The sequence below is a fragment of the Hemiscyllium ocellatum genome, chromosome 24, assembly GCF_020745735.1.
Source record: "Hemiscyllium ocellatum isolate sHemOce1 chromosome 24, sHemOce1.pat.X.cur, whole genome shotgun sequence".
NCBI lineage: Eukaryota > Metazoa > Chordata > Chondrichthyes > Orectolobiformes > Hemiscylliidae > Hemiscyllium > Hemiscyllium ocellatum.
The window spans coordinates 18,016,219-18,041,302 of record NC_083424.1 but is presented as its reverse complement, the minus strand read 5'-3'; the positions used below and the strand labels follow the sequence as shown (position 1 = coordinate 18,041,302).

The 25,084-nt window shown below is 39.1% G+C and overlaps 1 protein-coding gene across 4 annotated transcripts in view; it reads right to left on the bottom strand.

The window, feature by feature from the left end:
• The window catches only part of smtnb (smoothelin b), a 354,299-nt gene that overhangs the window by 33,783 nt on the left and 295,432 nt on the right, over positions 1–25,084 (bottom strand). For all 4 annotated transcript variants that reach the window (XM_060843540.1, XM_060843539.1, XM_060843542.1 and 1 more), the window contains 3 exons: positions 18,807–18,869; positions 8,228–8,300; positions 4,516–4,680 (listed from right to left, as the gene is read on the bottom strand). In XM_060843540.1, coding sequence (XP_060699523.1) covers positions 4,516–4,680; positions 8,228–8,300; positions 18,807–18,869 — 301 coding nt within the window. The remainder of the gene's footprint in view (positions 1–4,515; positions 4,681–8,227; positions 8,301–18,806; positions 18,870–25,084) is intronic.

Here is a 25,084-nt window from a genome sequence, read left to right as displayed (position 1 = left end):
AAAATGCAGGATGGGTAACCATTTTGCAGAACACCTCCACTCATTGTGCAAGCAGGACTCCAACCTTCTGGCTGCTTATCATTTCAATGTAACACCTTGCTCTCATGTTGGCATTTATGTCCTAAGCCTCCTTCAGTGTTCCAATGAAGCTCAATGCAATCTGGAGAAATAGCACCCCATTTTCTAATTAGGTACTTTATAGACTTGTAAATTGAACATTGAGATTGGCAGCTTCAGACCATTAACTTTGTCCTCCATTTTTACCTTCTGTAGTATCCAGCTTCTTGCTTTCATATTTTGCTTTCAGCCACAGTTAACCTTTATTCTGCTATTAACACTTTCTCTGGAAAAATGCTTTGTTTCATCACTGCAGCTATTCTGCCGACCATCAACTCTTGTCACATAACATCTTTGATTTGTAATTTCCCTTGTCCTCTAACTTTCTCTGATTTTATGTTTTGTTCCACTTGCCCCTCCCCTTTCACCAACTGCATAAAAACTAATCCTCTTTTCACTTCAAAAGTGTATCATATAGGACTTGAAACATTTACTCTGTGCCTCTCTCCAAAGATGTTGCAAGACTGCTGAGTTTCTCCAACACTTCCTATTTTTGTTTTGGACATCTTTCCATTTTTGTTTTGCTTTTATTTAAGTTGCAAAGGGCCATGACAGAGTAAATGAATGGGTAAAACAATGACAAATAGAGTTTGATATCAGCAAGTGTAATGCCATTCACTTTGGGTCTAGGAATGATGTACCATGTGATTATTTAAATTGTGAGGTAACCATTAAGTTCTACATCGGCACAAATTTTGGGACATCAATAACTAAAACAGACACAAAAACCAACAGACACAAAACCTAATCAAAGCGACTAATGAAATATTGACTTCTTCCTCATGTGCATTTGCAAAACAAAGAGGAGAAATTAATGTCTCAGGAGCTGGAATCATATACTGTTTGTGGAAGTGGGAAAAAAGGCAGATAGGGAATCTAATTCTACAAAGGGCCAAAATTAGGTTCCAGTGAGCAGTATGACAATTTGCAATAAGTTCTTGGAAGCCTCGAGGATAGGTTGTTCTTCTTGATGCTTTGGTTGTCAAGCATACTCATTAAAAGGTCAGCTCATCAGAATTAAATTCCCTTTCCCAATTGAGTTCTCCACAAGCAAGTGCAGGATTTCCAAACTGCATATAAGAGGCTTGCAACAAGCAAAGTACTCTACTTCCTGAGAACTGAAGAGAATAACTGTTACTTTGTGCATTCTGGGAGGTGTTTGTCAATACCGTGTCATGTTCGAAACATTAATTGGACTGCAGAGGATGACTTAAGGGGGCATGTTGGAGTGTAATGGTTCAGAGAATATGGTGAAGACAGCCAGGCTGGTAACGGAAGGGAGTCAATCTCACTGGAAAACAGCAGAAGGGCCAAATTATTTAGCTGCAGATATCCGCTCAGATAGCCTATGTGATCCTTGTGGCTTGCAGGGAATGTATGTCTATCTGAATATACTTTAAATATAGTGCCAGGACCTTTGACTGCCAACTTCCTGACATCTACATTGCTAAATTTGTTAAGTTACTTCCTATTCCATGACCTGATTGGCTGAAAAACCTATTGGGTCATCATTTAAGTCTCTGGCTGGAACTTGATTTGTGGACATTCTCACTGATGGGGGAAATTATGTTTATGTACACACAGCAGGTTTCTGTACTTAACAAAAATTACTATCTACAACTAGTTATTAGACTTTAGCTACAGGTATTCAATGATGAATTGTTGGTATATAACTTTAATTAAAACTCTATTCCCTTTATAAATCCCCCCTAATGTGTGCAGATACAGTGAAAAATATCTGTATTATTGACAAAAGGAAAACTGAGAAAGCAGTTTGATGGTCTCTGTTCACAGCATCTGCTGAGATGGTTCTTTTGCAGGAGGCCCAGGGGTTCACACTTATAAAATTTCACTGACCTGGTAAAGTCATGGCTTACAGCAACTGCTGGAGAAAAAAAAACTGGTTTTCTTCAGGCTTAAAGTGAATTTTAGTGCTGAAAACAGACCATTTGGCTACTTATTGCCTATCAAAGTTTCACTTGTATGCAACCCTATGGCTCTAGCTCATCTGTAAACTACACTTAAATGATTGCTCGAACCAACAGCTGTATAAACAGTGTTTATAATAAGTGTCAGGTTACTTGCTCTCAAAACATGCAACAATCCACTAATCATCCCTGGCCTTAAAACAGTTCTTTTCTCAATTCAGGTTATAACTAAAAATACAGAGAAATAAAAACATACAATTCTTACAATACACTCCCTTCAAAAATATATTCTTCTTTACATTTTACTTCCTACCACAATATATTACTTCACAGTTTGCTGCACTAAATTCCATTTTCTACTTGAGCACCCATTCCATCTCTATGTCCCTTTGACGTTTATCACTGTTATCTTTGCAAGAAGAGTTGCGGGATGTAAAATTTCGATATCACACCGTTTACAAAGTTCTGGTCCTTTATATTTTCATAAAGAGGCATTCTTAGTACCAAAGGGAAACTGCACTATACATCTCCCCCAATCCATGAAACAACTACTCAATACTGTTCTCTCTTCTAGATGTAGGTTTGCTCGCTGAGCTGGAAGGTTAATTTTCAGATGTTTTGTCACCATACCAGGCAACATCTTCAGTGAGCCTCTGATGAAGCACTGCTGGTGCTTCCTGCTTTCTATTTATATGTTTGGGCGGTGCAGCAGTTAGCACTGCTGCCTCACAGCACTAGGGTCCCAGGTTCGATTCCAGCCTCGGGCGACTGTCTGTGTGGAGTTTGCACATTCTCCCCGTGTTTGTGTGGGTTTCCTTCGAGTGGTCCGGTTTCTTCCCACAGTCGGGTCAGGTGAATTGGCCATGTTAAATTGCCCATAGTGTTTGGTGCATTAGTCAGAGTGAGATGGGTTGCTCTTTGGAGGGTCTGTGTGGGCTTGTTGAGCCGAAGGGCCTGTTTCCACACTGTAGGGAATCTAATCTAACTAATATGTAAAATAATAGCAGGGGGAGAATTTTACAGTCTCTCACGAGCATATCTGCACCCAATGGAGGAGTCTAATATACTTCAGATAGCCTTCCCATTGTTGTCTCAACATGTCTGCAATTTTATGGTGGGACAAGTTAGGCTTAGGCCAGCCCACTTGACCCTGTTCCAATTGATGGCCTTAAGTGAGCAATTAATGACCACTTATAGTCCCAGTCGTGGACTGCTAATACTGCTTTATAGAGGCTATAACACTATCAACAAATCTGATTGGCAATCAGCTGTCTGCAGTAGGACTTTGTTCCAAGTGAAGGCAGAAGTCCTGTCTCCAGCTAATTTGTCAAATGGCCACATCTAAGTCAGTATTGGTGGAGATGTGTTCTGCACGGACTTTTCCGACAGCTAGATGGGAAACATTCTCATCTAAAAATGTCCTGCCTTAGAAGATAGAACTTACATGATTAATTGTGGTAAATATCAAGATACTGAACTCATCATTAAGAAAAATCATTAAACCAATTTAAAAAACTGATAACTGCAGGAAATCACAATCTATTTGATTTATCTAGTTAGAATGTATTGTCTCATAACCAATTTCTTACATTAGTTTTGAATTGTTGTCTCTGCAATTGGTGTTAGCAGTACATGATGCACAGCAGTAATTCATCAAGACTCATTTGACAGTCTACTAACACTTCCAACTAGAGAAACCAGAACATCAGATACTCAAATCCACCACCATCCACAAGAACCCCCAAAATCACACATCATACTGACTTGGAAATGCTTTGTTGTTCCTTAATTAGCAATGTATTAAAATGCTGGAGCTCCCTCCTTAATGACATTTTGGGTGTAATACCTATATCACATGGACAGAGCAGTTTAAGAAGGTAACTTGCTGCCATTTTCTCATCGGTAGACAATAAAGGACGAACAATAAATGTTGGTCATACTAGCAATTCTCACATTCTATAAAAGCATTTTAAAGAATATACTTTATTGAATTGACTCTGCACCAAAATTAGTAATTTTTTTCTCATGTAACATTGTAATAATATATGGAATATAGAATAATGCGCAATATAAGATTTTCAGCATGTTGTTTTTACAAATAATTTATTTATTCATTCACGAGATGTTGCTGATCCAGCATTTATTGCCCATCCCTAATTGCCTTCAAGAAGGTAGCTGTGAGCTTCCTTCTTAAACTGCTACAGTCCATTCGGTGAATGTACAGCCACGAACTGTTAGTTCTGGGATTTTGGCCCAAGAACATGGAAAGAATGACAATGTATTTCCAAGTCAGGACGACATCTGATTTCAAAACAAACTTGCAGGTGTTGGTGTTCCCATACATCTGCTACCCATGTCCTTGTACGTGGCAGTAGTCGTGGGTTTGGAAGGTGTGGCCTGGGAGCCTAGGTGAATTTCTCAGAACACAACAGAAAATGTATTTTATAAACTTCTTTTTTGAGAGTCCTACCTTCCACCTTCCTTTTCTAGTTTCTCAATTAATGCCTTCCGTGCCTGTGTTCCTGAAGTGCGTGGCAGCGTTTGTGACCTCATCACCTCTTTCCTCTTCTCAGCCTGCTTCCTCTCAAGTGCTGACACACTACTAGACCGTGCATCATCTTCTCTGTCAAAAATACTGGAAAAAAGCCGTACAGTGAAAGAATTCCAAATGTACATGGTTCAGTAAATAATTCCAGGGAGAAGTTGAATAATGTAGACTGTGCATTTCCTTGGTCTAGTTCCTAGATTAAAAGATCTTGATTAGATTGGTTACAATTAAAGTGAGAGGTTTTAATATTCAGGGCTAGAGTTTAGAAAATGCTAATTGTGGTAAAGGAGTAGTAGAGATAAAATAGGATAGATGTGAACAGGAGAAGACGGGTTCATTCTTCTGAGAGCAAAGTCAACAAGGCACAGCCAGGGGAGGGTGATGGGGTATAAAAAAATGGAGGGCAGTGGTTATGCTCTGAAGTTGTGAAACTTAATATTGAATCCTAGAGGGTGTGAATGCCAAATGGAAAACAAGGTACTGTTCTCCCAGCTTATGTTAATCTCTGTTGGCACATTGTATCACGTTCAGAGTAGAAATGTTAGCATAGGAACAAGACAGAATAGTGAGAAATTTGGAAGGCCAGGGTAATTCCTATGGAGAGAGTGTTGATGTTCTGCAAAGCAGTCACCCCAATGTGCAGTTGATCTTGCTAATGTAATAAAAAGTGGGCATTGTGAGCAGCAAACAGCATAAAAATCACCATTAAGAGAAGTACAAGTAAAATACTGGTTCGCCTGTAAGGTGTGTTTGGTGTCTTAGATAGTAAAAGTGAATGGGCAAGCATTACACTTTCTGTGATTGCATGGGGATGTACCAATGAGAGGAGGAATATTGAGAAAGTATTAGGAGTTATGGAGGAATGGACCAGAGTGTCAGAGAGGGAATTTTATTTGGAATTCTGACAGTGGAGGGGAGGGGAAGATGTGCAAAGGATGATCATTTGAATGAGAGTCTGGTGGGGCTGGTAAGTTAGGACAAGTGGAATCCTATTGTTATTCTGGGATGGAAGAGAAGGAGTGAGGGAGATGGGATGGACTCAGTTGAGCAACTTATCAACCACAATGGTAGCAATCCTTAGTTGAGAAAAAAATACGGTCTTATCTGAGGCCTGGTGGAAGGTGGCATCATCGGAATAGATGTAATGCAAACAGAAAAACTGGGAGAATGGATAAAGACTTTTGCAAAACAGTGCGTAAGACAATGTAGTCAATGGTAACCCTAGGAGTTGGTGAAAGTTGGTGCACATCCCCAGAAATGGAAACTGTGGAGTCAAGGAAGAGAAAGGTCATGTCAGAGATAGACTATACAGTCATAGAGTCATAGAGACGTACAGCATGGAAACAGACCCTTCGGTTCATGCTGACCAGATATCCTAAAATAATCTAGTCCCATTTGCCAGCACTTGGCCCACTTATCTCGAAGCCCTTCCTATTCAAATACCCATCCAGGTGCATTTTAAATGTTGTAATTGTACCAACCTCCACAAGTTCCTCTGGCAGCCCATTCCATAGAGGCACCACTCTCTGCGTGAAAACGTTGCCCCTTAGGTCCCTTTTAAATGTTTCCCTTTACCCGAAACCTATTCCCTCTAGTTCTGGATTCCCCCACCCGAGGGAAAAGACCTTGTCTATTAAGCCTATTCATGCCCCTCATCACTTTATAAACCTCTATAAGGTTACCCCTCAGCTTCCAATGCTCCAGGGAAAACAACCGCATCCTATTCAGCCTCTCCCTGTCGCTCAAACCCTCCAACCCTGGCAACATCCTTGTAAATCTTTTCTGAGTCCTGTCAAGTTTCACAACATCTCAGAGGGAGACCACAATTGCACACAATATTCCAAAAGTGGTCTAACCAAAGTCCTGTACATCTGCAACATGACCTCCCAACTCCTATACTCAATGCTCTAACCAACAAAGGGAAACATACCAAATGCTTTCTTCACTATCCTATACACCTGAGACTCCACTTTCAAAGGAACCATGAATCTACACTCCAGAGTGTCTTTGTTCAGCAACACTCCCTAGGACCTTATCATTAAGTGTATAAGTCCTGCTCTGATTCCAAAAAAATGCAGGACCTCACATTTATCTAAATTTTAATTCCATCTGCCAGTCTTCTCCTCTGTAATAAGGACATTTTTCAAAATGTCACCATCTATTTCCCCACATTCTGTATCTTCAATGTTCTTCTCTACAGTAAACACCAACACAAAATACTTGGTGCAGGTGAATAGAAGAGAAGCAAGGAAATTGGAAGCAAAGTTGATTAACTTTTCTAATTCCAGAAGAGAGCAGGAAGCAGCACAGATGACATCATCAAAGTAGTAGAGAAAGTTGTGGGTGAGAGGGTGAGTAGGACTAGAATAAGGAATGTTCCAGATACCACAAAAAGAGACAGGCACAAATGGGACCCTTGCTGGTACCCACTGTTACACGTTTAGCTTAAAGAAAGTGAGTTGAGTTTAGATTAGATTAGATTAGATTAGATTAGATTACTTACAGTGTGGAAACAGGCCCTTCGGCCCAACAAGTCCACACCGACCCGCCGAAGCGCAACCCACCCATACCCCTACATTATCCCTTATCCCTTACCACTATGGGCAATTTAGAATGGCCAATTCACCCGACCCGCACATCTTTGGATTGTGGGAGGAAACCGGAGCACCCGGAGGAAACCCACGCAGACACGGGGAGAATGTGCAAACTCCACACAGTCAGTCGCCTGAGTCGGGAATTGAACCCGGGTCTCCAGGCGCTGTGAGGCAGCAGTGCTAACCACTGTGCCACCGTGCCGCCCACAAGTCCACACCGACCCGCCGAAGCGCAACCCACCCATACCCCTACATTTACCCCTTACCTAACACTACAGGCAATTTAGCATGGCCAATTCACCTGACCCGCACATCTTTGGACTGTGGGAGGAAACCGGAGCACCCGGAGGAAACCCACGCAGACACGGGGAGAACGTGCAAACTCCACACAGTCAGTCGCCTGAGGCGGGAATTGAACCCAGGTCCCTGGCGCTGTGAGGCAGCAGTGCTAACCACTGTGCCACCGTGCCGCCCATTTTGAAAAAAGGTTGTTCAAAGTGAGAATGAGTTCAGCATGCAAAAGAGATTGGTGGTGGTAAATGAGGAGTCTTTAGGCTTTCTTCTCAGGGAAGAAGCAGAGGGCCTTCAGACTGAGGGAGGATGGACATGCAAAGAGATGATACATCTCTGGTGAACAGGAGGCAACAACTGGAAATTCTGGAACCATTGCAAAGCATCAGCAGAATCGTGATGCAAGTGGGAAGGGACAGAACAAAGATGGTGAGAAAAGTAAAGTCAAAATAGGAACAAATAAATTCAGTGAGGCAGGAACAGAAATAGGGCAGTTCTGTTGGTGGATTTTGGAAAAGACGTAGAAGCAGGCTGCATAAGGTTGAGGGACTATGATATGAAAAACTACAGAGATCGCCAGAGAAGATGAGATCAGTGACAGTCCTGGAAATAACAGTTTGATGTTCAGTGGTACAGACATGAGCCTTGGGGGAGATTGGAAGCAGTGTCTGAGAGTTAGGAGATTTATTCACTGTTTTAATGTTTATTTATTTACAGTTATACTCTGAATTTTAAAAAGTCATTCTTACCTGCCGATCTTTTTGGATGATGTGCTGCTGGAAGTAAAGGAGGACTTGGTCTGGACAACAGTAGCTCCACCTGCTAAGACAGAAACAATCAAAGATATAAAATTTTCTGGGATAAAACTCTTATGAAATGTACCTTAGAATGCTATTTTTAAGTTAAAGAGAATATGTGCATGCAATTTGTTGTTACTATCTGAGTCAGGAAATGAAATTAAACATGTCTTATTAATACTCATGACTAATATTTCGTAGAGTCATACAAATTCCATATTTCATCAGATAGAAAGGGAACTGGCAAAAAGGAAAAAATGTCAGTCCAGGTACTCAGCGTGCTGTCATGTACCTTGTGGCAACTAGTTAGATAGTAATAGGAAAAAATACTTTAAGGATAATGTTGTGCTTTTGTTTAAGAAGGGATTTAAGGAGAAGCCTGGCAACTATAAACTTGTGAATCTGACTTCGGTGTGAGTAAGTTGCTGGAGGTAATTCTGAAAGATAGGATCTGGAGATGTAAGGAATGATTAGAGATAGTTAGTATGACTATCCATGGCAAACCCTTCGGTGCACCAGCTCCCGCCAACCATAACCCAAACTAAATTAGTCTCTCCTGCCTGTGCTTGGCCCATAACCCTCCAAACCTTTCTTAATCATATACTTATCCAAATTCATTTAAATGATGCATCTGTACCCACATCCACCACTTCTTCTGGAAGTTCATTACACACTCAACCCATTCTCTGTGTAAAAAACAACCTGCCTCCATGCCTTTTTTATATCTTCCTGCTCTCATCTTAAAAACTGTCTCCTAGTTTTGAAATAGCTCCCCACCAACCCCCCCCCCCCCACCCCAACTCTAGGGAAAAGACACCTGCCATTCATTTTATCTATACCCTTCATGATTTTGTAAACCTCTATAAGATCACCCTGAAACCGCCTATGTTCCAGCCTGTCCAGCCTCTTCTTATAACTCAAACCCTCCATTCCCACACATCTCTTCTGAACCCTCTCCAGCTTAATGATAACCTTTCTATAAAAGGTAACCAGAACTGGATACAGTACTCCAGAAGAGGCCTCACCAACAGCCTGTATAACCTAAGCATGATGCCCCAACTCCTATACTCAACTGAGCAATGAAGGCAAGCATGCTAAATGCCTTCTTAACCACCCTGTCCATGTGATGCAAATTTCGAAGAATTATGTACTTGAACTCCTAGGTCTCTTTTTTCTACAACACTACCCAAGGTCCTACTTATAACTGTATAAGTCCTGCCCTTGTTTGCTTTATCAAAATGCAATACCTCACATTTATCCAAATTAAACTCCATCTGCCCCTCCCCATTTACCCGACTGATCAAGATCTGTTTGTAATCTTAGATAACCTTCTTAACTGTCCACTATACCACTAATCTTGGTGTCATCCACAAACTTACTAACCATGCCTTCTATATTCTCGTCTAAATCATTTATATAAATGACAAACAAAAGTGGACCCAGCACCAATCCTCCATAGAACACTGCTGGTAACAAGCCTCCAGACTGACAAACAACCCTCCACCATCACTCTGTGTCCTGTGTTCTGCCAATTTTGTATCAAACTGGCAAGCTCACCTTGAATCCCCTGTGATCTAACTTTATTAATTAGTCTACTATGCAGAACCCTGTACTTTGTTCATCCAGTCCAACACCAGCACCTTCACATCATGCAGAACCCTGCCAAAAGTTTTACTGAAATCCAAATAAACAATATCTACCACTCTGCCGTCATCAATCTCCTTGGATACTTCTTCAAAAAACTCAATCAAGTTTGTGAGATACAACTTTGCTTGCACAGAGCCATGCTGACTATCTCTAATCATTCCTTACATCTCCTATCTTTTAAAACCACTTCCAGCAACTTACTCACACTGAAGTCAGATTCACAAGTTTATAGTTGTTAGGCTTCTCCTTAAATCCCTTCTTAAACAAAAGCACAACATTATCCTTAAAGTATTTTTTCCTGTTACTGTCTAACCACTTGCTACAAGGTACATGACAACATGCTGAATACCTGGACTGATACTTTTCCCTTTTTGCCACTTCCCTCTCAATCTGATGAAATATGGAATTTGAGGTGTGGAAAATCACAGTATCAATGCTCCTAATCAATCAATACAAAATCGAAACTACCTAATTCACAGGTTTTAACTTCAAAAGATCAGCCTGTACATTTGATCCCGTGTAACAACATAGTGAAGACACTTCTCAAGCTGATTACATTACATTGCTGGACCTTAAACCAAATCATTGACATCTAGGGTTGGGGTCTCTTTCCAAATCAGTTCTGATCTTTGAATCATGTTTCCAAATTAATGCTCACATCAGCTCATAGCTTCATGTGAATTCCACCTTCACTCATATGCCAGTTTGACTTGCTAGTGATCTTTCGACCAATCCTTTGTTCCAGACTTTACTGCATCACTGGCTGCATGCAATTGATTCCACAAACTGTGTGATATTTCCAATGCTTTGATTGTATAAGGTAATATTTCAGAAATAATTAAAATTGGAGACAGAATTAAGCTCCACCCAAACTGATGATGTCATGCAGACTTGAATGGAAAATCAGGAATGTGACTTTGAGATTCCAGTGGGGTCAGATGTGTTATTTCTGGCTCCATAAGTAATTATGTCTAACAAAGTCTATTTAACATTCACCTCAGAGCTGAAAGGAAGTGCAGGAAAACCTGTGCTGGCCATTAGGAGAGTCGAAAATGTAGTCACACTTCAGTGTTAAACGTTCTCAGAGGAGAAAAACCTATAGGGCCAGTACCAAATTGAGGTTCAGCTGGGAAGTGACCATTTAAAGCTCAGAAATTGAAATTAAAAATCCCCATGGACAAGGAAAAAATATTTAAATTAATTGCACAAATGAGAAAGTGAAAAGTTAAAAAGGAACATTCACTGTTTACAGCAATGTCACTGCCAGTGTAAGTGGACACAAGACACAGATTCAGAAGTAAAGTCTAGAGCCATTAGATGAAGTAATTCCAAGGCTACAGCATTAAAAATGTGGCAAAGCAGGTTTACGAGGACCAAAGGCAATTTAGAAGATTTAGAAGACAGGCTCTGGCAGATGAAGATACTTCAAAGAATTTTAAGACTGTGATAAAATTGGGAGATATATACTTTAAACTGTGGGTTTATTAAGGCACAGACACAAAAACATTTCTGAAAAGTTTGAAAAAAGAATCTGCATTGATGTTAGGCTGGGAAGCGTACAAAAGCATTTGGTTTTCCTGTAGAAAATTGGGAAGTCTCCATCTTGGCTACAGATGGTGAAAAACCTTCAGTTTACCCACAGGAGGTGGTAAACCATCATTTTTCTCACAGAAGAGATTTGCAAACCCCACCCCTCCCAAATTGGCAGCATAGTTGTACGATTTAACAGATTTTAAAGCTTTAGAAGAAAGCATGTCACAATACAGAATTGGAAGTTTTTTTTAAAAAAAGAAATAAGTATAGGTATAATGCAGAGATTAAAAGCTTGCAAAACAAAGACAAAAAGACAGCATTGCCATTGTGCAAAATAACCAAATCTTGCAGGCAGAGAATTGAGAAGCATGGATTTAATAAAAGACAGCAAATTACTAACAGCATTGAGGTACTACAGATTTAAAACAGCAATAGGGACAAGAAGAATAAAGACTTGTATTGTGAAGTTGGGTAAGTAGTTGTAGATTGGGAGGCAGAAAGTTAGAATTTTGTGTTTGTAAAATTGTAAAATGCTAGGGGGGAAGTATTGCATAGTTCTTTTAAATGATAGTGCTATTTATGGGCTTAGAAATTTAAAATGAATGTCTGTAAGCAGCAGTTTGAGTTTGCAAATACTCTGAGAGCTCAAACTGAATCATTTATATGAAAAGGCTGTACAGCTAGCAGACCAAGCAGCAGTTTTTACCAAGACAAAAAGTTATTGAATTTAGCCAATCAATTTGAACCTGGCACGTAGATACTAAAAACCTATTAAATTTAAATCTGATGGTTTTGACAATATAGGTCCAAATCTGTTGTACAAAATATTGATATGTCATCACAGGTATAAAAGAGGGTGTGAACTATCATCTGCCAGAGTTAACAGCCCTCAGCTCTCGAGAGAGATTAATTGGCTCTCACAGTCATCTATGTCTTAGAGAAAGCACCATCTAAATAATAACAGAAGAAACAACAGAGAAGGCGTTCCTGACAGAAGAATCGATGGAGAAGCATTCCTGACAGAAGAAATAATGGAAAACATTTTGGAAAATACATAACCTGGCTGTAATTTTGACAGACCAGATTCTTTTTTCTAATTATATGAATGGGATTTGTATTTATTTGAACAGCATACCATTAGAATTTTGTTTTATTTGGGAATAGTTAGTAGATATAAGGGACGTTTTTTGGTTTGTTAAGTTTAGTTAATTTGTTCACTGTTAGAGTCATAGAGCTGTACAGCACAGAAACAGACCCTTCAGTTCAATTCGTCCATGCCAACCTGATATCCGAAACCAATCTAGTCTCGTTTGTCAGCAGTTGGCACACATCCGTCTAAACCCTTCCTATTCATATACCCATCAGATGCTTTTCAAATGTTGTAATTGTACCAGCCTCCACCACTTCCTCTGGCAGCTCATCCCATACACGCTCTACCTCTCTGCATGAAGAAGTTGCCCCTTAGGTCCCTTTTAGATCATTCATCTCACATCTTAAACCTATGCCCCCTAGTTCTGGACTCCCCCACCCCAAGGAAATGACCTTGTCTATTTACCCAACCATACCCCTCATAATTTTGTAAACCTCTATAAGGTCACCCCTCAGGCTCTGATAAATACATTGTTACTTGTTGATTTTGAAGTGAGTGTCAGGGATTTATTTTATTTAACCACGAGAAGTTGCAGAAAAGCAGATTGCAGCACTTTTCACGTTCTTTTCACAGATTAGCGGGTGAGGTATTCCTCTTTGGGTGTTTTGGTTTCTTGCATGGGGTGGCCAACCTTTATAACACTTGTGTTAAGAAGTAAAGGCAGAGAAATAATTCTACTGAGTTGATTTAATTTCAGAGAAAAGCCAAACAGAACACAATAGTCAACATCTATGTAAAGACTTGCAGCTCAGGTGCCAGTTGCTGTTGTTGTGGGTATGTTCGCTGAGCTGGGAAGTTGGTTTGCTTCCTTTCTAAGGGTCCTCAGTGCTGCAGAGCCTCCTGTGAAGTGCTGCTGTACTGGTTGGTTGGAATTTATTTTGTTTCATTCCTGCTGCTTCTGGTTGTTCATTGCAGTGGTTGGTATATTGGGTCTAGGTCTATGTGTTTATTGATGGAGTCTGTGGATGAGTGCCGGGCTTCTAGAAATGCTCTGGCTGCCTTCTGTTTGGCTTGCCCTATTATTATTGTGTTGTCCCAGTCGAATTTGTGGTCCTTGTCAGCTGTGTATATAGGAACTAGGGACAGCTGGTTGTGGTGTTTAGTGGTTAGTTGATGTTCATGAATGTGGATCGCTAGTGCCTGCCTTTTTTTTCCCAATAGAGTGTTTCATGCAATCCCTGCATGAAATCTTGTGCACCATGTTTGTCCTCTATGATGGTATTGGGTCTTTTGTTCTGGTGAGTTGTTGTTTGAGCATGGCTGTCGGTTTATGTGCTGTCATGAATCCGAATGGTTGGAGAGGTCTGGCTGTCAGTTCTGAGATGTGTTTTATTTAAAATAAAGTATTTATTGTGCTAGGTCATGGCATGACCTTGTCACATTGTTTGTCTGCCAGGCATCTGCAGATGACATTGCAGGGATATCAGTTCTTGACAAAGACTTTGTAGAAGTGTTCAAAGACGAGAACAAGCAGTCCTCCCATAAATCTGACCCAAACTTTAGATTAGACATGTGGACATAATTAAAAGAACAGAGATTGAGTGCACACACTGGATTATCAACATCATGTTCACAGAGATCAAATTTACAAGGGAGGAGGAAATTAACAACTGTTAATTCTTAGATGTGATGGTAGAAAGAACACAGAACAAGAAATGCACAATAAAAGTGTAAGGACACACACAGACCAGATCTTGCATTGTAACAGCAACACCCAAATACATGTAAGCTGCATTGGGACCCTGTTCAAAAGGTCTATAACACACTGCACAACTCTCAATCTACGAAGAGAGGGAGAAAAACACCTCTACAAAGTCTTTACCAAGAATAGATATCCCTGCAACTTCATCTGTAGATGGCTGACAGATAAACAACACAACAAGGATGTACCATGACCCAACACACTAGTCACTCTACCTTATATTTTAAAAAGTCTCAGAAATGACAGCCATACTTCTCCGACACTCGGATTCATAACAATTCTTAATCTGAACATGTGATTCTATATTGTATTCAATAGGAACTATAGCTTATATTATAATCATCAAAATATAAAAGAAAGTGCATACATTTGAAGAGGCTCTCCAAGACTTTGGTAACTACTTTCTTAAAAAAAAACAAACAAAATTCTTGAAAGCGCAAAACTGAACACAAATATTCAGCATCAAGGAGAATCTGAAGATAATTTCTGAAGTAATGACCTCTACCTATTAGTTTAAAAATTAATATGGAGTTTTAAAATTTGAATTCATAACAGATAGAATTATTATTTGAACTATTAATGAGACAGATTATTACAGTCCAAAAAGATTTGACTTTGGAGAAAGCTATCGAATTGTGCTGGAAGCACATATATCCTAAGAGGAGATGGCCAATCTTATCACAGAAGAGCAACAGAATCTATCCAGTTATAAACACTGTCCAGACATGTGACAAGAGTTGAAAAATGTGGTACTGGAAAAACACAGCAGGCCAGGCAGCATCCGAGGAGCAGGAGAATCGATGTTTCAGACATAAGCTCTTCTTCAGGATACTCAGAGTCATTGTCAGTGCAACAGAACAAAAATGACGCACAGGCATAAGCAGTATCATGATAATGCTATAACAAATGAATTCTAGATCTGTAAATCTAAAGATCACTACTGGAACTTCACAGCAACATGACATCAAATGCTGATTAATAATAAAATTAATATGTTAACACATTAGAAAAGTTTTCAGAGGCATTCCTAATGGAAATTGATAGTTGAACAATTAGAGTTTGATAAAGACTATAAGCTATAGGAGCAGAATTAGGCCATTTGGCTTGAGTCTGTACCACCATCAGACCATTGCTGACGTTTCTCAACTTAATTCTCCTGCCTTCTTTCATAACCCTAGATCACCTTACTAATCAAGAAACCTTTTATTGTTTATGAATATCTCATGAATTTACACCTTAAACAGAGGATCTTGTCAGTGTATTATCAGACAAATACCATGGACAAGGAAACAGAAATTACAGCTTACATGGACGAAACAACATGCTTCGGGTAGCATAATTCTCATGTTTAAAGGAATGCAAAAGTAACAAACAAGTTTCAAAGAAGATAGTCCTTGTTTCCATGTAGCAGCTTCCTGATTATATTATGTATAAGCTACAAAGAGAATTCAGGAAATTTAGAGTCCTCCAGATAAAGAACCGGACCTCTACTGGGCTGAGCAGGAATTAAATCCTCAGCGAAGGACATCCAAGCGATAAAAGATCCTCCAATAGAGAAATTATTCACAGGTTAATTGATGTCATGATTGGGCGGCGTAGTGGCATAGTGGTTAGCATTGCTGCCTCACAGTCCCAGCAACCTAGATTTGATTTCAAACTTGGTTGACTGTCTGTGTGCAGTCTGCACATTCTCCCCATGTCTGCGTGGATTTCCTCTGGGTGCTCCAGTTTTTTCCCACAGGTTAGGTGGATTGGCCATGCTAAATTGCCAATAGTGTTCATAGGTGTGCAGGCTAGTTGTATTAGCCATGCAAAATACAGCATTAAAGGGATAGGGTAGGGTGGGGTGCTCTTCGGAAGGTTGGTGTGAACTCAATGGGCCAAATGCCTGCTTCCACACTGTAGGGACTCTATGATCAGAATCAAGGTCAACAATCCTTAAGCCAAAGATAAACAAATCTTCCAAGTTCAAAGAGACCATATTCTGGAAGAATTGTGTTACCTCTTTACTGCCTGAATTTATTAAGTAAACAGTCTTGGGCATTGATGGGGGAGTGGTAGATAAAATGTAGCTTTATAATTGAATGTATAGCTATTAACTATTGGTAAAATAGTTTGTGAGCAGATGTATAAGAAAGGATTAATATCTAAGGCTGCATTAAGTTTCACTCAGTCTAATGGTGTCAGTTTTAGGGACAGAAATAGGAATCTAGGTTGAGATCCCAATGGGGTCAAATGTGCCATCACTGGCTCCTGATAGTCTTAGTAATAATTTCTAATTAGCCCATGTAACTTGCATCTATCGCTATTGTGCAATAAACTAGATCTTGTTGTTAAGACAAATGTCTTTTCTTGTTAAGTCTTATTAGCAGTTCACCTTTGATTGATGTTAATCATATATGACCCTCAGTGCTGTATGGAAAGAAGGATTGGTAGCAAGACTCTACTCCAACCATGAGCTGGTAATAGTTGGTATTGTAAATGATATCTACAGTTGATAGCCAGTTCTGCTTCTTTGGATAGAAATGTTGCCATCAACCATTCTTGTAAAACTCGTCTACAGGGCTCACTACTATAAGTGGTGAAGGATTAACTACTAATAAGTTTTTAGGACATATTTGAGTAACAAGGAGTAGTTTATTGCACATTAAGATATCAGAATACATTAGTTTAAGACAGGATAACGATATTACACTTGACAAGAGATACTGACATCTCTAAGAGATATTAGGCTAACCTAAGTTACATGATTGTTAATATAGAGGCAAGGTTAATAGATTAGAATGACAACAGACAACCAGAACTAATTAGCTCCTTCCATTACCTCATCACACTCTTCAGTTGATTTTCCTGCTCAATGCACTCATTTGGGGATAATCTTGCCAATTTCCTTCCTGCCCAAATAACCCATCCAACTGTTTAACTCTGTGGAGTCTGGTAACAATTCATCTCCCATTATCCCTCCAAGGAGCTCCTTCCAGAATGTCTGTTCACTTGGGAACAAGATCCTTTCCTTCCGTAAACCTACAGTGGATCATTTCATAGACATTATGACTGAGGTGTGACAATACTTTTCCCATTAATGAAGCCTCACCACTTAATTATATCTTTAAGCACTTACCTTGAAAGATAAAATGGGACAGATTTGGTTCCTTTCAAATTCTGTTGCTTAGCTAATGATTCCATCCCTCATTCTGTAAACTGAGGTTATATTTATCCATTACAGTATATTCACAACTTTAGTGTCATATTTGGCTCCAGAATAAGCTTCCATCTAGTAAGGCCATCTATTTCCACTTATGTAACAGTGCTCAACTTGCCTTGTTTTAGCTAATCTGTTACCTCCAGATTTGATTCCTTGCTGGTGTCCCACATTCTACTCTTTATAAACTTGCGATCATTCAAAGGACTATCACTCAGATCTTAACTCTCACCAAATCCAGTACATATAAGACTTTGCATTTCCTGATCTATTTTTGGTACACATTCAGGCACAGTGTTGATTTTAAAATTCTCATCTTTGCTTTCAAATCCTTCCATGGCCTTGTGCCTCCCTCAGAGATATCTACATTCATCTACTTCTGGCTCCTGCAGCTTCCCCTATTTTAATTACTCCATTAATGGCTGTTGTGCTTTTCGTTGCCTCAGTGCTATGCACAGGAATACCCTCCCTATACTTCACCTCTTTACCTTGCTTTTCACATTTAAGATACCTCCCTCTTTGACCAAGTTTTTGCCATCTGACCTGATATCTCACTATATGGCTTGATGCTATATTTTTAAAAAGCTCCTGTGAAACACATTGTGAACTTATGTTCAGGGTGACATGTAAGTTGCTGTTGTTATACTGATTGCACTGAAACATACATGTATTTATTGCCAATGCTATAAAAGTCTGAAATCATTGTTACTTATGACAGTCTCTGTTGTTTTCAAAGCATTCACGAGTCACTCAAGAAATAACAGAAAGGTCAGTTGAACAGAACAAAGTTTATGGATTTCCTTTTTATTCTATTGCTATGAACTTCTATCATCTCCTTCTTTGTTATGTTGCTGACTTACTTAAGTTATTTTTCCATGTGTCCATGCTGTCATCCAAAGTGACTATTCTTAATATGTCACCGTAGACAGTCAAAGGTTTATCAAACTATTCAGTTGCACAGTACATCATAGCCAAGCCTGATCATGCCTTCACTTATCATTTTCAAACACACAAAGACCTTTTAACAGAGCCCCATCTTTGGCTTTTTTTCATTGTCCCAACCAAGACTCTGAGGTTAACTATAGTGTTACACCAATTGCCTTTGTTGAACATGGAGGTCAAATCCAGGATCCTCCTTGTTCAAGAAATTAGGATCCACACTTGATATTGCACTTACCCCCTACTGAGATATTGAAGAAATTTATTCTTGTTGCATACCACAAAGACCCCTAATCGCAGATATAGGAGAATTTGACATCGTTCAAGAATTTTTATTAGTCCAATTATTTCCACTTACCATCTGTTTTCTTTAAAATGCTTGATTCCATGGTGGTAGTTCGTAACGTTCTGTTGCCACCATCTGAAAGACCAGAATAATTTTCATACTTTTGAATGATACAAGGGCATTAGTATTGATCCAGTACCAGTATAACCATGCCAGATTTTTAAAAATTTCTGAAATATATATGTTGAGTTCTCGTCTGTAATTCAACAAGCTTGAAAAAGAGGAATAGAGAAGCAAAGGTAACTCAAGAAGAGGTCATGAGATGGCATTAACCTCCAGTTTCAAAGGCTGGCAGCTTATAAGAGGAACAAGATAAATTGTTACTAATTACACTTTATTCTTTTCAGTACATTCATGAATCACTCAAGAAATAAGAGAAAGGTCAGTTGAACAGATCAAGATAAATTGTTCCATTGTTGTGTGATATTAAGAATCAAGGAATTAAATGAGATGGAGTACTGAGGCCTTGATTCCAATACAAGGAACAAAGAGTGAGGTGATCTGGTTGGATTTGTTTTATTAGGTTATAATGTTTTAGTCCATTGATTAACTCCTTCTGGAATAAAAGCTCTGCTTTCTTTTCATTACAGATACTAGCTACTCCTTACCTTACTCCAGCAATCTCAATCTTTATTACAACCAAATCCTGCTGCAAATCAACTTTGTTATCTGAACTGGATTCTCAAATTTTGATCTAATGGGCAATATTTTTCAGGTTTACTTGTAGTACCTTGTTATGAATCGCATTTTCCCCCCATAGTTCCTTCTAAAGTTATCTTGAGCCCTTGCTGCCTCACAGCTAATCCCTTGGACAGCAACGTTCTCCTCTAAACTGTCTTTATGTTCCGTATGTTCCAAGATTAGAATACTTCAGTTGCAGAGGCACAACCTGATACTGATAACACTGCATCTCCCATGTCTAATCCACCTAGCCTACACACTCTGGGCAATTTAGCCAGGCCAGTCTACCTAACCTGCAAAGCTTTGGACCGTGGAAGGAAACCAGAGCACCTGGAGGAAAGTTACGCAGACAGAGGGAGAACATGCAAACTCCACACAATGACCCAAGGCTGAAATCAAACCCAGTTCCTTTGCCCCATGAGATGGTAGTTTTAACCACCAAGAAACCATGCCACTCATAGAAAATAAAACAAAAATTCACTCCATTATAACAAAAGCTACATGATATGATAGAAATATGTTAGTGAACTGCTAAAATATTTGTGAGGCATGATAAGCTACTTTCAAAATGCAATCCATTCAATTAATTCAAAATCTCATGAACTTCACTAACATGTCAGCAGTACAAAAACTTGAAAATGCAGGATGTATCTTCTCTTTGCTGGCTGTTGCCCTTGATGACATTTCTAGTATGGCATGCTCCTGACCTTGCTATTATATTTCCAGCCATTTAACCAATCATCTTTTCTGCACTTGACTTCCGGAGGATGTCCAAATGCAAAAAAGATTATCAAGAATAACTGCTCCAGCTCCTCTAATCACAGATTTTCTCCCTCACAGCCTCGCTACTAATCCAATCATAGAATGCAGGAGCAGTAAAAGTAATGACCCACAAGAATATATCCATGACTTTACTGCTTACACACAAACCTCTGCATACACTCATGTTAAAACATTCTCCCACCAAATCTCCCCATAATCAAAAAAATCCTCTGGCCTCATCTAATATGTCCCTTAGTAAATTCCATTTCACCCAGAAGGTACACATTTGTGTGATGGTTAATCCATATATTCAATAAAATGCATTTTTCTGCTTTGTGTTTCAGTTGTCACTGATCAGAAGAAATGAAAAGCTAGTCAAGTTAAGTAATACCTGGCTTCTTCCTTTGAGTATGCTGACCTCCATAGCCTAGCTTTAAATTCAACTTACCTCAGAAAAGGCAGGAAACAGCAAAACCATAGCCAGCTTCCAACTAATTTGAACCAGACCATCCTATCCAAAGCCAGTACATGACCACCATGGCTTTTGGATTGAGCTTGGCAATATTCTGGTATACTGAAGAAATTTCCAAAAGTCTAGTAGTACTTCAGATGAAGATATTCATAGATGCAGTAACTATTAGAATCTTCATCAATGTGTAAATTTAATCTTCAGCTTGCAGATTACAACAAACAAGACACAGATATGTGGCCTATTTTCTTACTCATACTCTGATGCTCCCAAAGAGATGCCTTATGTTTCTTCTATTTCTGATCTACACGTTGATCCTGGATGACACCATCAGAAAGCATACCATCTCTTCACGTCCACTGACAATACTAGTGCTACTTCATTGACTCGTCCACTGGTGCTCAATTATCACACTTGTGAGGTTGCTGTGGCTTTAAGAGGTGTGTTTTGTCCTGGTTTCTTTAGGACAGAGAGATTGCAGGACATGTGTTGAGCAGTCTATGAGAAGAGAAACAACTCGTGAGGCCTTGGGGTCTTTTTAAAAGTTGGAACAATACAAGCAGCCTGAGTAGATGAGGGCAAGCTCTCACATGTCTATAATTTTTAGTCAGCTTTCCACAGTTGTCTCTGGGGTCTCAGCAGGGTTGGAAAGCAGTGAATCTCTCCTGGCTGCTACTACATTCTCTCTCTCAGAATTGTCTTTTTATGTTCTTTCCTCCTAATTGGAAAAAAGCATCTGAGACAATCTGCTTTCTGAATTTGCCTTTTTGCTAAGGGTGTGTTTATGGGATGTTGCTATATTGGAACAGTTAACAGAATAATAAATACAGTAACTATTACTAATTAAGGTTTCCAATTGAGCTAAGTTATTCCAAGTTCTTCTTTCTTTTATTGTATTTTAACTGTAGTGTTTGAATAAATTGTATTTTGCTTAACATCCAGTAGTTTGACCAATCAAATCTCATCTGGAATGTAGCACCTCACATTTACTTTTAAAATACGAAAAAGTTAGGGTCTAGGCTACCCTATTATATATTGAGGGGTTTTGTTGGGATCAAAATCTCTAATTCCAGGTGGGCTCAAATGCAGCGAGTGGTAAGTGTTAGTGTTTTGTTTTGGGTGTTTCAGGTTGTTTTAAACAAGGTATGCTTTGTGTAGTAATGGTTCTTTCAGTCACTAAGAGTTTCCAAGGGGTGGAAGAAGTCACTTTGGGAGTTCTATAGGAAGTGAACAAGATAAAAATTTCTGAACTAGCAAACAAGCTGGAGTTGAAGTTGCCTTTGTCCATGTGAAAAGGGAAGGTAATTGCAGCAGTAGCTCAACATTTATGATTGCCAGAAAAGCCATCAGAATCTTTAGAAATGGCTAAAATTCAATTGCAAATGAAGTACCTTTAACTAGAAGCAAAAGAATAAGAAAGAAAAACTGTGGCAGAACAAACAGGAACAGAAAAGGAAATGAAACAGTTTGAATCACTATTAAAAGCAGGGGAAAATGGGGAGGAAGGCCTAGCAGAAGAAAGAGAGAGAGAGAGAGAGAGAGAGAGAGAGAAGAAAAGCAGAAAGAAAGAGAGGTTGGCCATCAGAGAGGAAAATCAACTTAAAAGGTCAGAGGTGAAGGTAAAAGGTAGGCTTAGTGAGGAGGATAGTGATGATGAGCAAAGCCAAAGGCCCAGTAGTAATTTGTTTCAATATGTCCAAGTATTGCCTAAGATTGACGAGAAAGATGTAGAAGCCTTTTTCATTTCATTTGAATAAGTGACTAAACAAATGAAATGACCGGCGACCATGCGGGTATTGTTGATCCAAACAAATGCAGTAGGTGGAGCTCGTGAGGTATTTGCATCACCATCAGAGAAGGTATCTGGGAAGTAATGAGGAGGTGAAGAAAGCCATATTGTATATCAGCTTGTACCAGAAGCCTACAGACAATGTTTCAGGAACCTAAAGAGGGAACCTGTTCAAATGCACATTGAGTTTGAAAGGATCAAACAAAGTAATTCTGAGAAGTGAATAACAGTATTGAAAATAGATAAAACATGAAGTCCTTAGAGATTATTTTGGAGGAGTTCAAAAATTCACTTGCTGAAATAGTGGAAGAACAGAGAGTAGAAACTGCAAGATTAGCAATGGAAATGATTGATGATTTGGAGTTGGTTCATAAATTAAAGTTTGGCTTCTGACATCAATTTCAGTCTGTCAGGGATAGAAATTGGGGAAAAGAGAAATCCTCAGGTGGGAAAGGAAAAGGAGATCTCATTGAAAATATTAAAGATAGTTTACCACACTGTAAAAATAAAACCCTTGAGGGGGGAAAGAAAAGTTAAAACTTTCAGGTGTTTTCACTGCAATAAAGTAGGCCACATGAAGTTGCAGTGTTGGTGGTTTAGCAAAAGCACGGGGAAGCTAGATGTGGGAAACAGAATAAGCCAGTGAGTTTTGTTGAAGTGGGAAAGGAAAGCACAATAGAAGCTAAAAAGCTGCAATAGAATATACTACCTGATCAAAGGTTGGTTGTGAAGTAAGTGCCAGATCACTTTAAAGAATTTACTTGCAAGGATAATGTTGACACATGTATGCCAGGAGGAGCAGGTAAAGAAATTAAAATTTTAAGAGATACGGGAGCATGTCAATCTTTGGTGGTGAGAGATAAGGAGATATATATTTCAGAAGGAGTATTTCCAAAAAAGGTGGTAATATATAGAATTCATGGTGAGCAATGTTCCGTTATATAAAGTGAGGTTGGACAGTCCAGTGAAAAGTGGTAGGAGGAGTAATAGAGAAATTCTCAGTTCCAGGAATCCAATTTATCCTTGGTAATGATATAACTGGATCACAGTTAGGAGTGATGACTATTGTGGTTGAAAATCCAGGAGATAATCAGTCAACTGAGGTATTACAGAAAGTACATCCTGGGATTTTTCCTGACTGAGGTAATAAGGTCACAAAGCCACAGGTTGAAGCAGGAGGAGAAATCAAAGAATAAAGATAAAGAAGTTGATGTACAATTCTCGGAGACAATGTTTGACTAAATGGTTGAGAGAAAACAAGAACAGGTGGAGGACAAAGTGGATATTTTTAGTTCAGAGAAATTAACTGAAGTACAACAGAAGATGAAAAATGAAAGAAATTGTATTAAAAAGCATACACAGAAGAATCTGAGTGTATCCCAGAATGTTACTATCTTAAAACTGACATCTTGACAAGGAAATTGAGACCATTACACATTTATGCAGATGAGAAATGGGCAGAAGTTCATCAAATTGTATTACAGGTGGATTATAGAAAGGAGGTGTTGAGGGTAGCACATTAATTACCAGTAGGAGGTCATTTGGAAGTAAGGAAAACTCAATCCAAAATCCAAACATTTTTATTTGCTTGGACTGCATAAAGATGTGGTTGAATTTTGCTGGACATGCCATTTTATTTTTATTTTTATTTATAGAATCCCTACAGCGTGGAAACAGGCCCTTTAGTCCAACAAATCCACATTGATCCTCTGAAGAGTAACCCACCCAAACCCATTCCTCTACACTATTACCCCTGACTAATCCACCTAACCTACATGTTGCTGAACACTACGAGCAATTTAGCATGGCCAATACACCTAACCTGCACATTTTTGTGCTATGGGAGGATACCGGAGCATCCAGAGGAAACCTACGCAGACACAGAGAGAATGAGCAAACTCCAAGGCTGGAATCAAACCCAGCTCCCTGGCACCATGAGGCAGCTTTGTTATACACTGAGGTGTCATATGTTTAAGGTAATTGGAAAACCTTAGACAGCGATAAATCCAGCACCATTAATACAAATTCCTGCATTTGAGGAACCTTTTGCCAAGGATCTTGATTGCATAGAACCCATAGCTAAGATAAAAAATGAAAATCAGTATTTGTTGATCATAATAATTGGTCCACTATATTTCCAGAGGCCATTCAATTATGCAATATCAGGATTAAAAGGATTGTAGACGAGTTACTCAAATTGTTTTTTTGATACAGACTACCCACAAACATTCAAACAGATCAAGGGTCAACTTTTACATCAAAATTACTCAAGGAAGTTATGGATAGCTTAGGAATAAAACAATTCAAATCCACTTCATACTATCCAGAATTGCAGGGAGCATTTGAACAAAGTTTAAAGATCTCATTAAGGGCCTACAGTCAAGACTATACAGAGGATTGGGATAAAGGAATTCCATTTGTACTTTTTGCTATTAGGAATGCACCAAATGATTCTACCAAATTCAATCCATTTGTGTCAGTTTTTGAGCATAAGGTGAGACGGTCATTGAAATGAATTAAGGAGAAATTGATGAGTCAGTATTCAGAGATTACGTATTTGGACTATGTCTCAAAATTTAGGGCAAGATT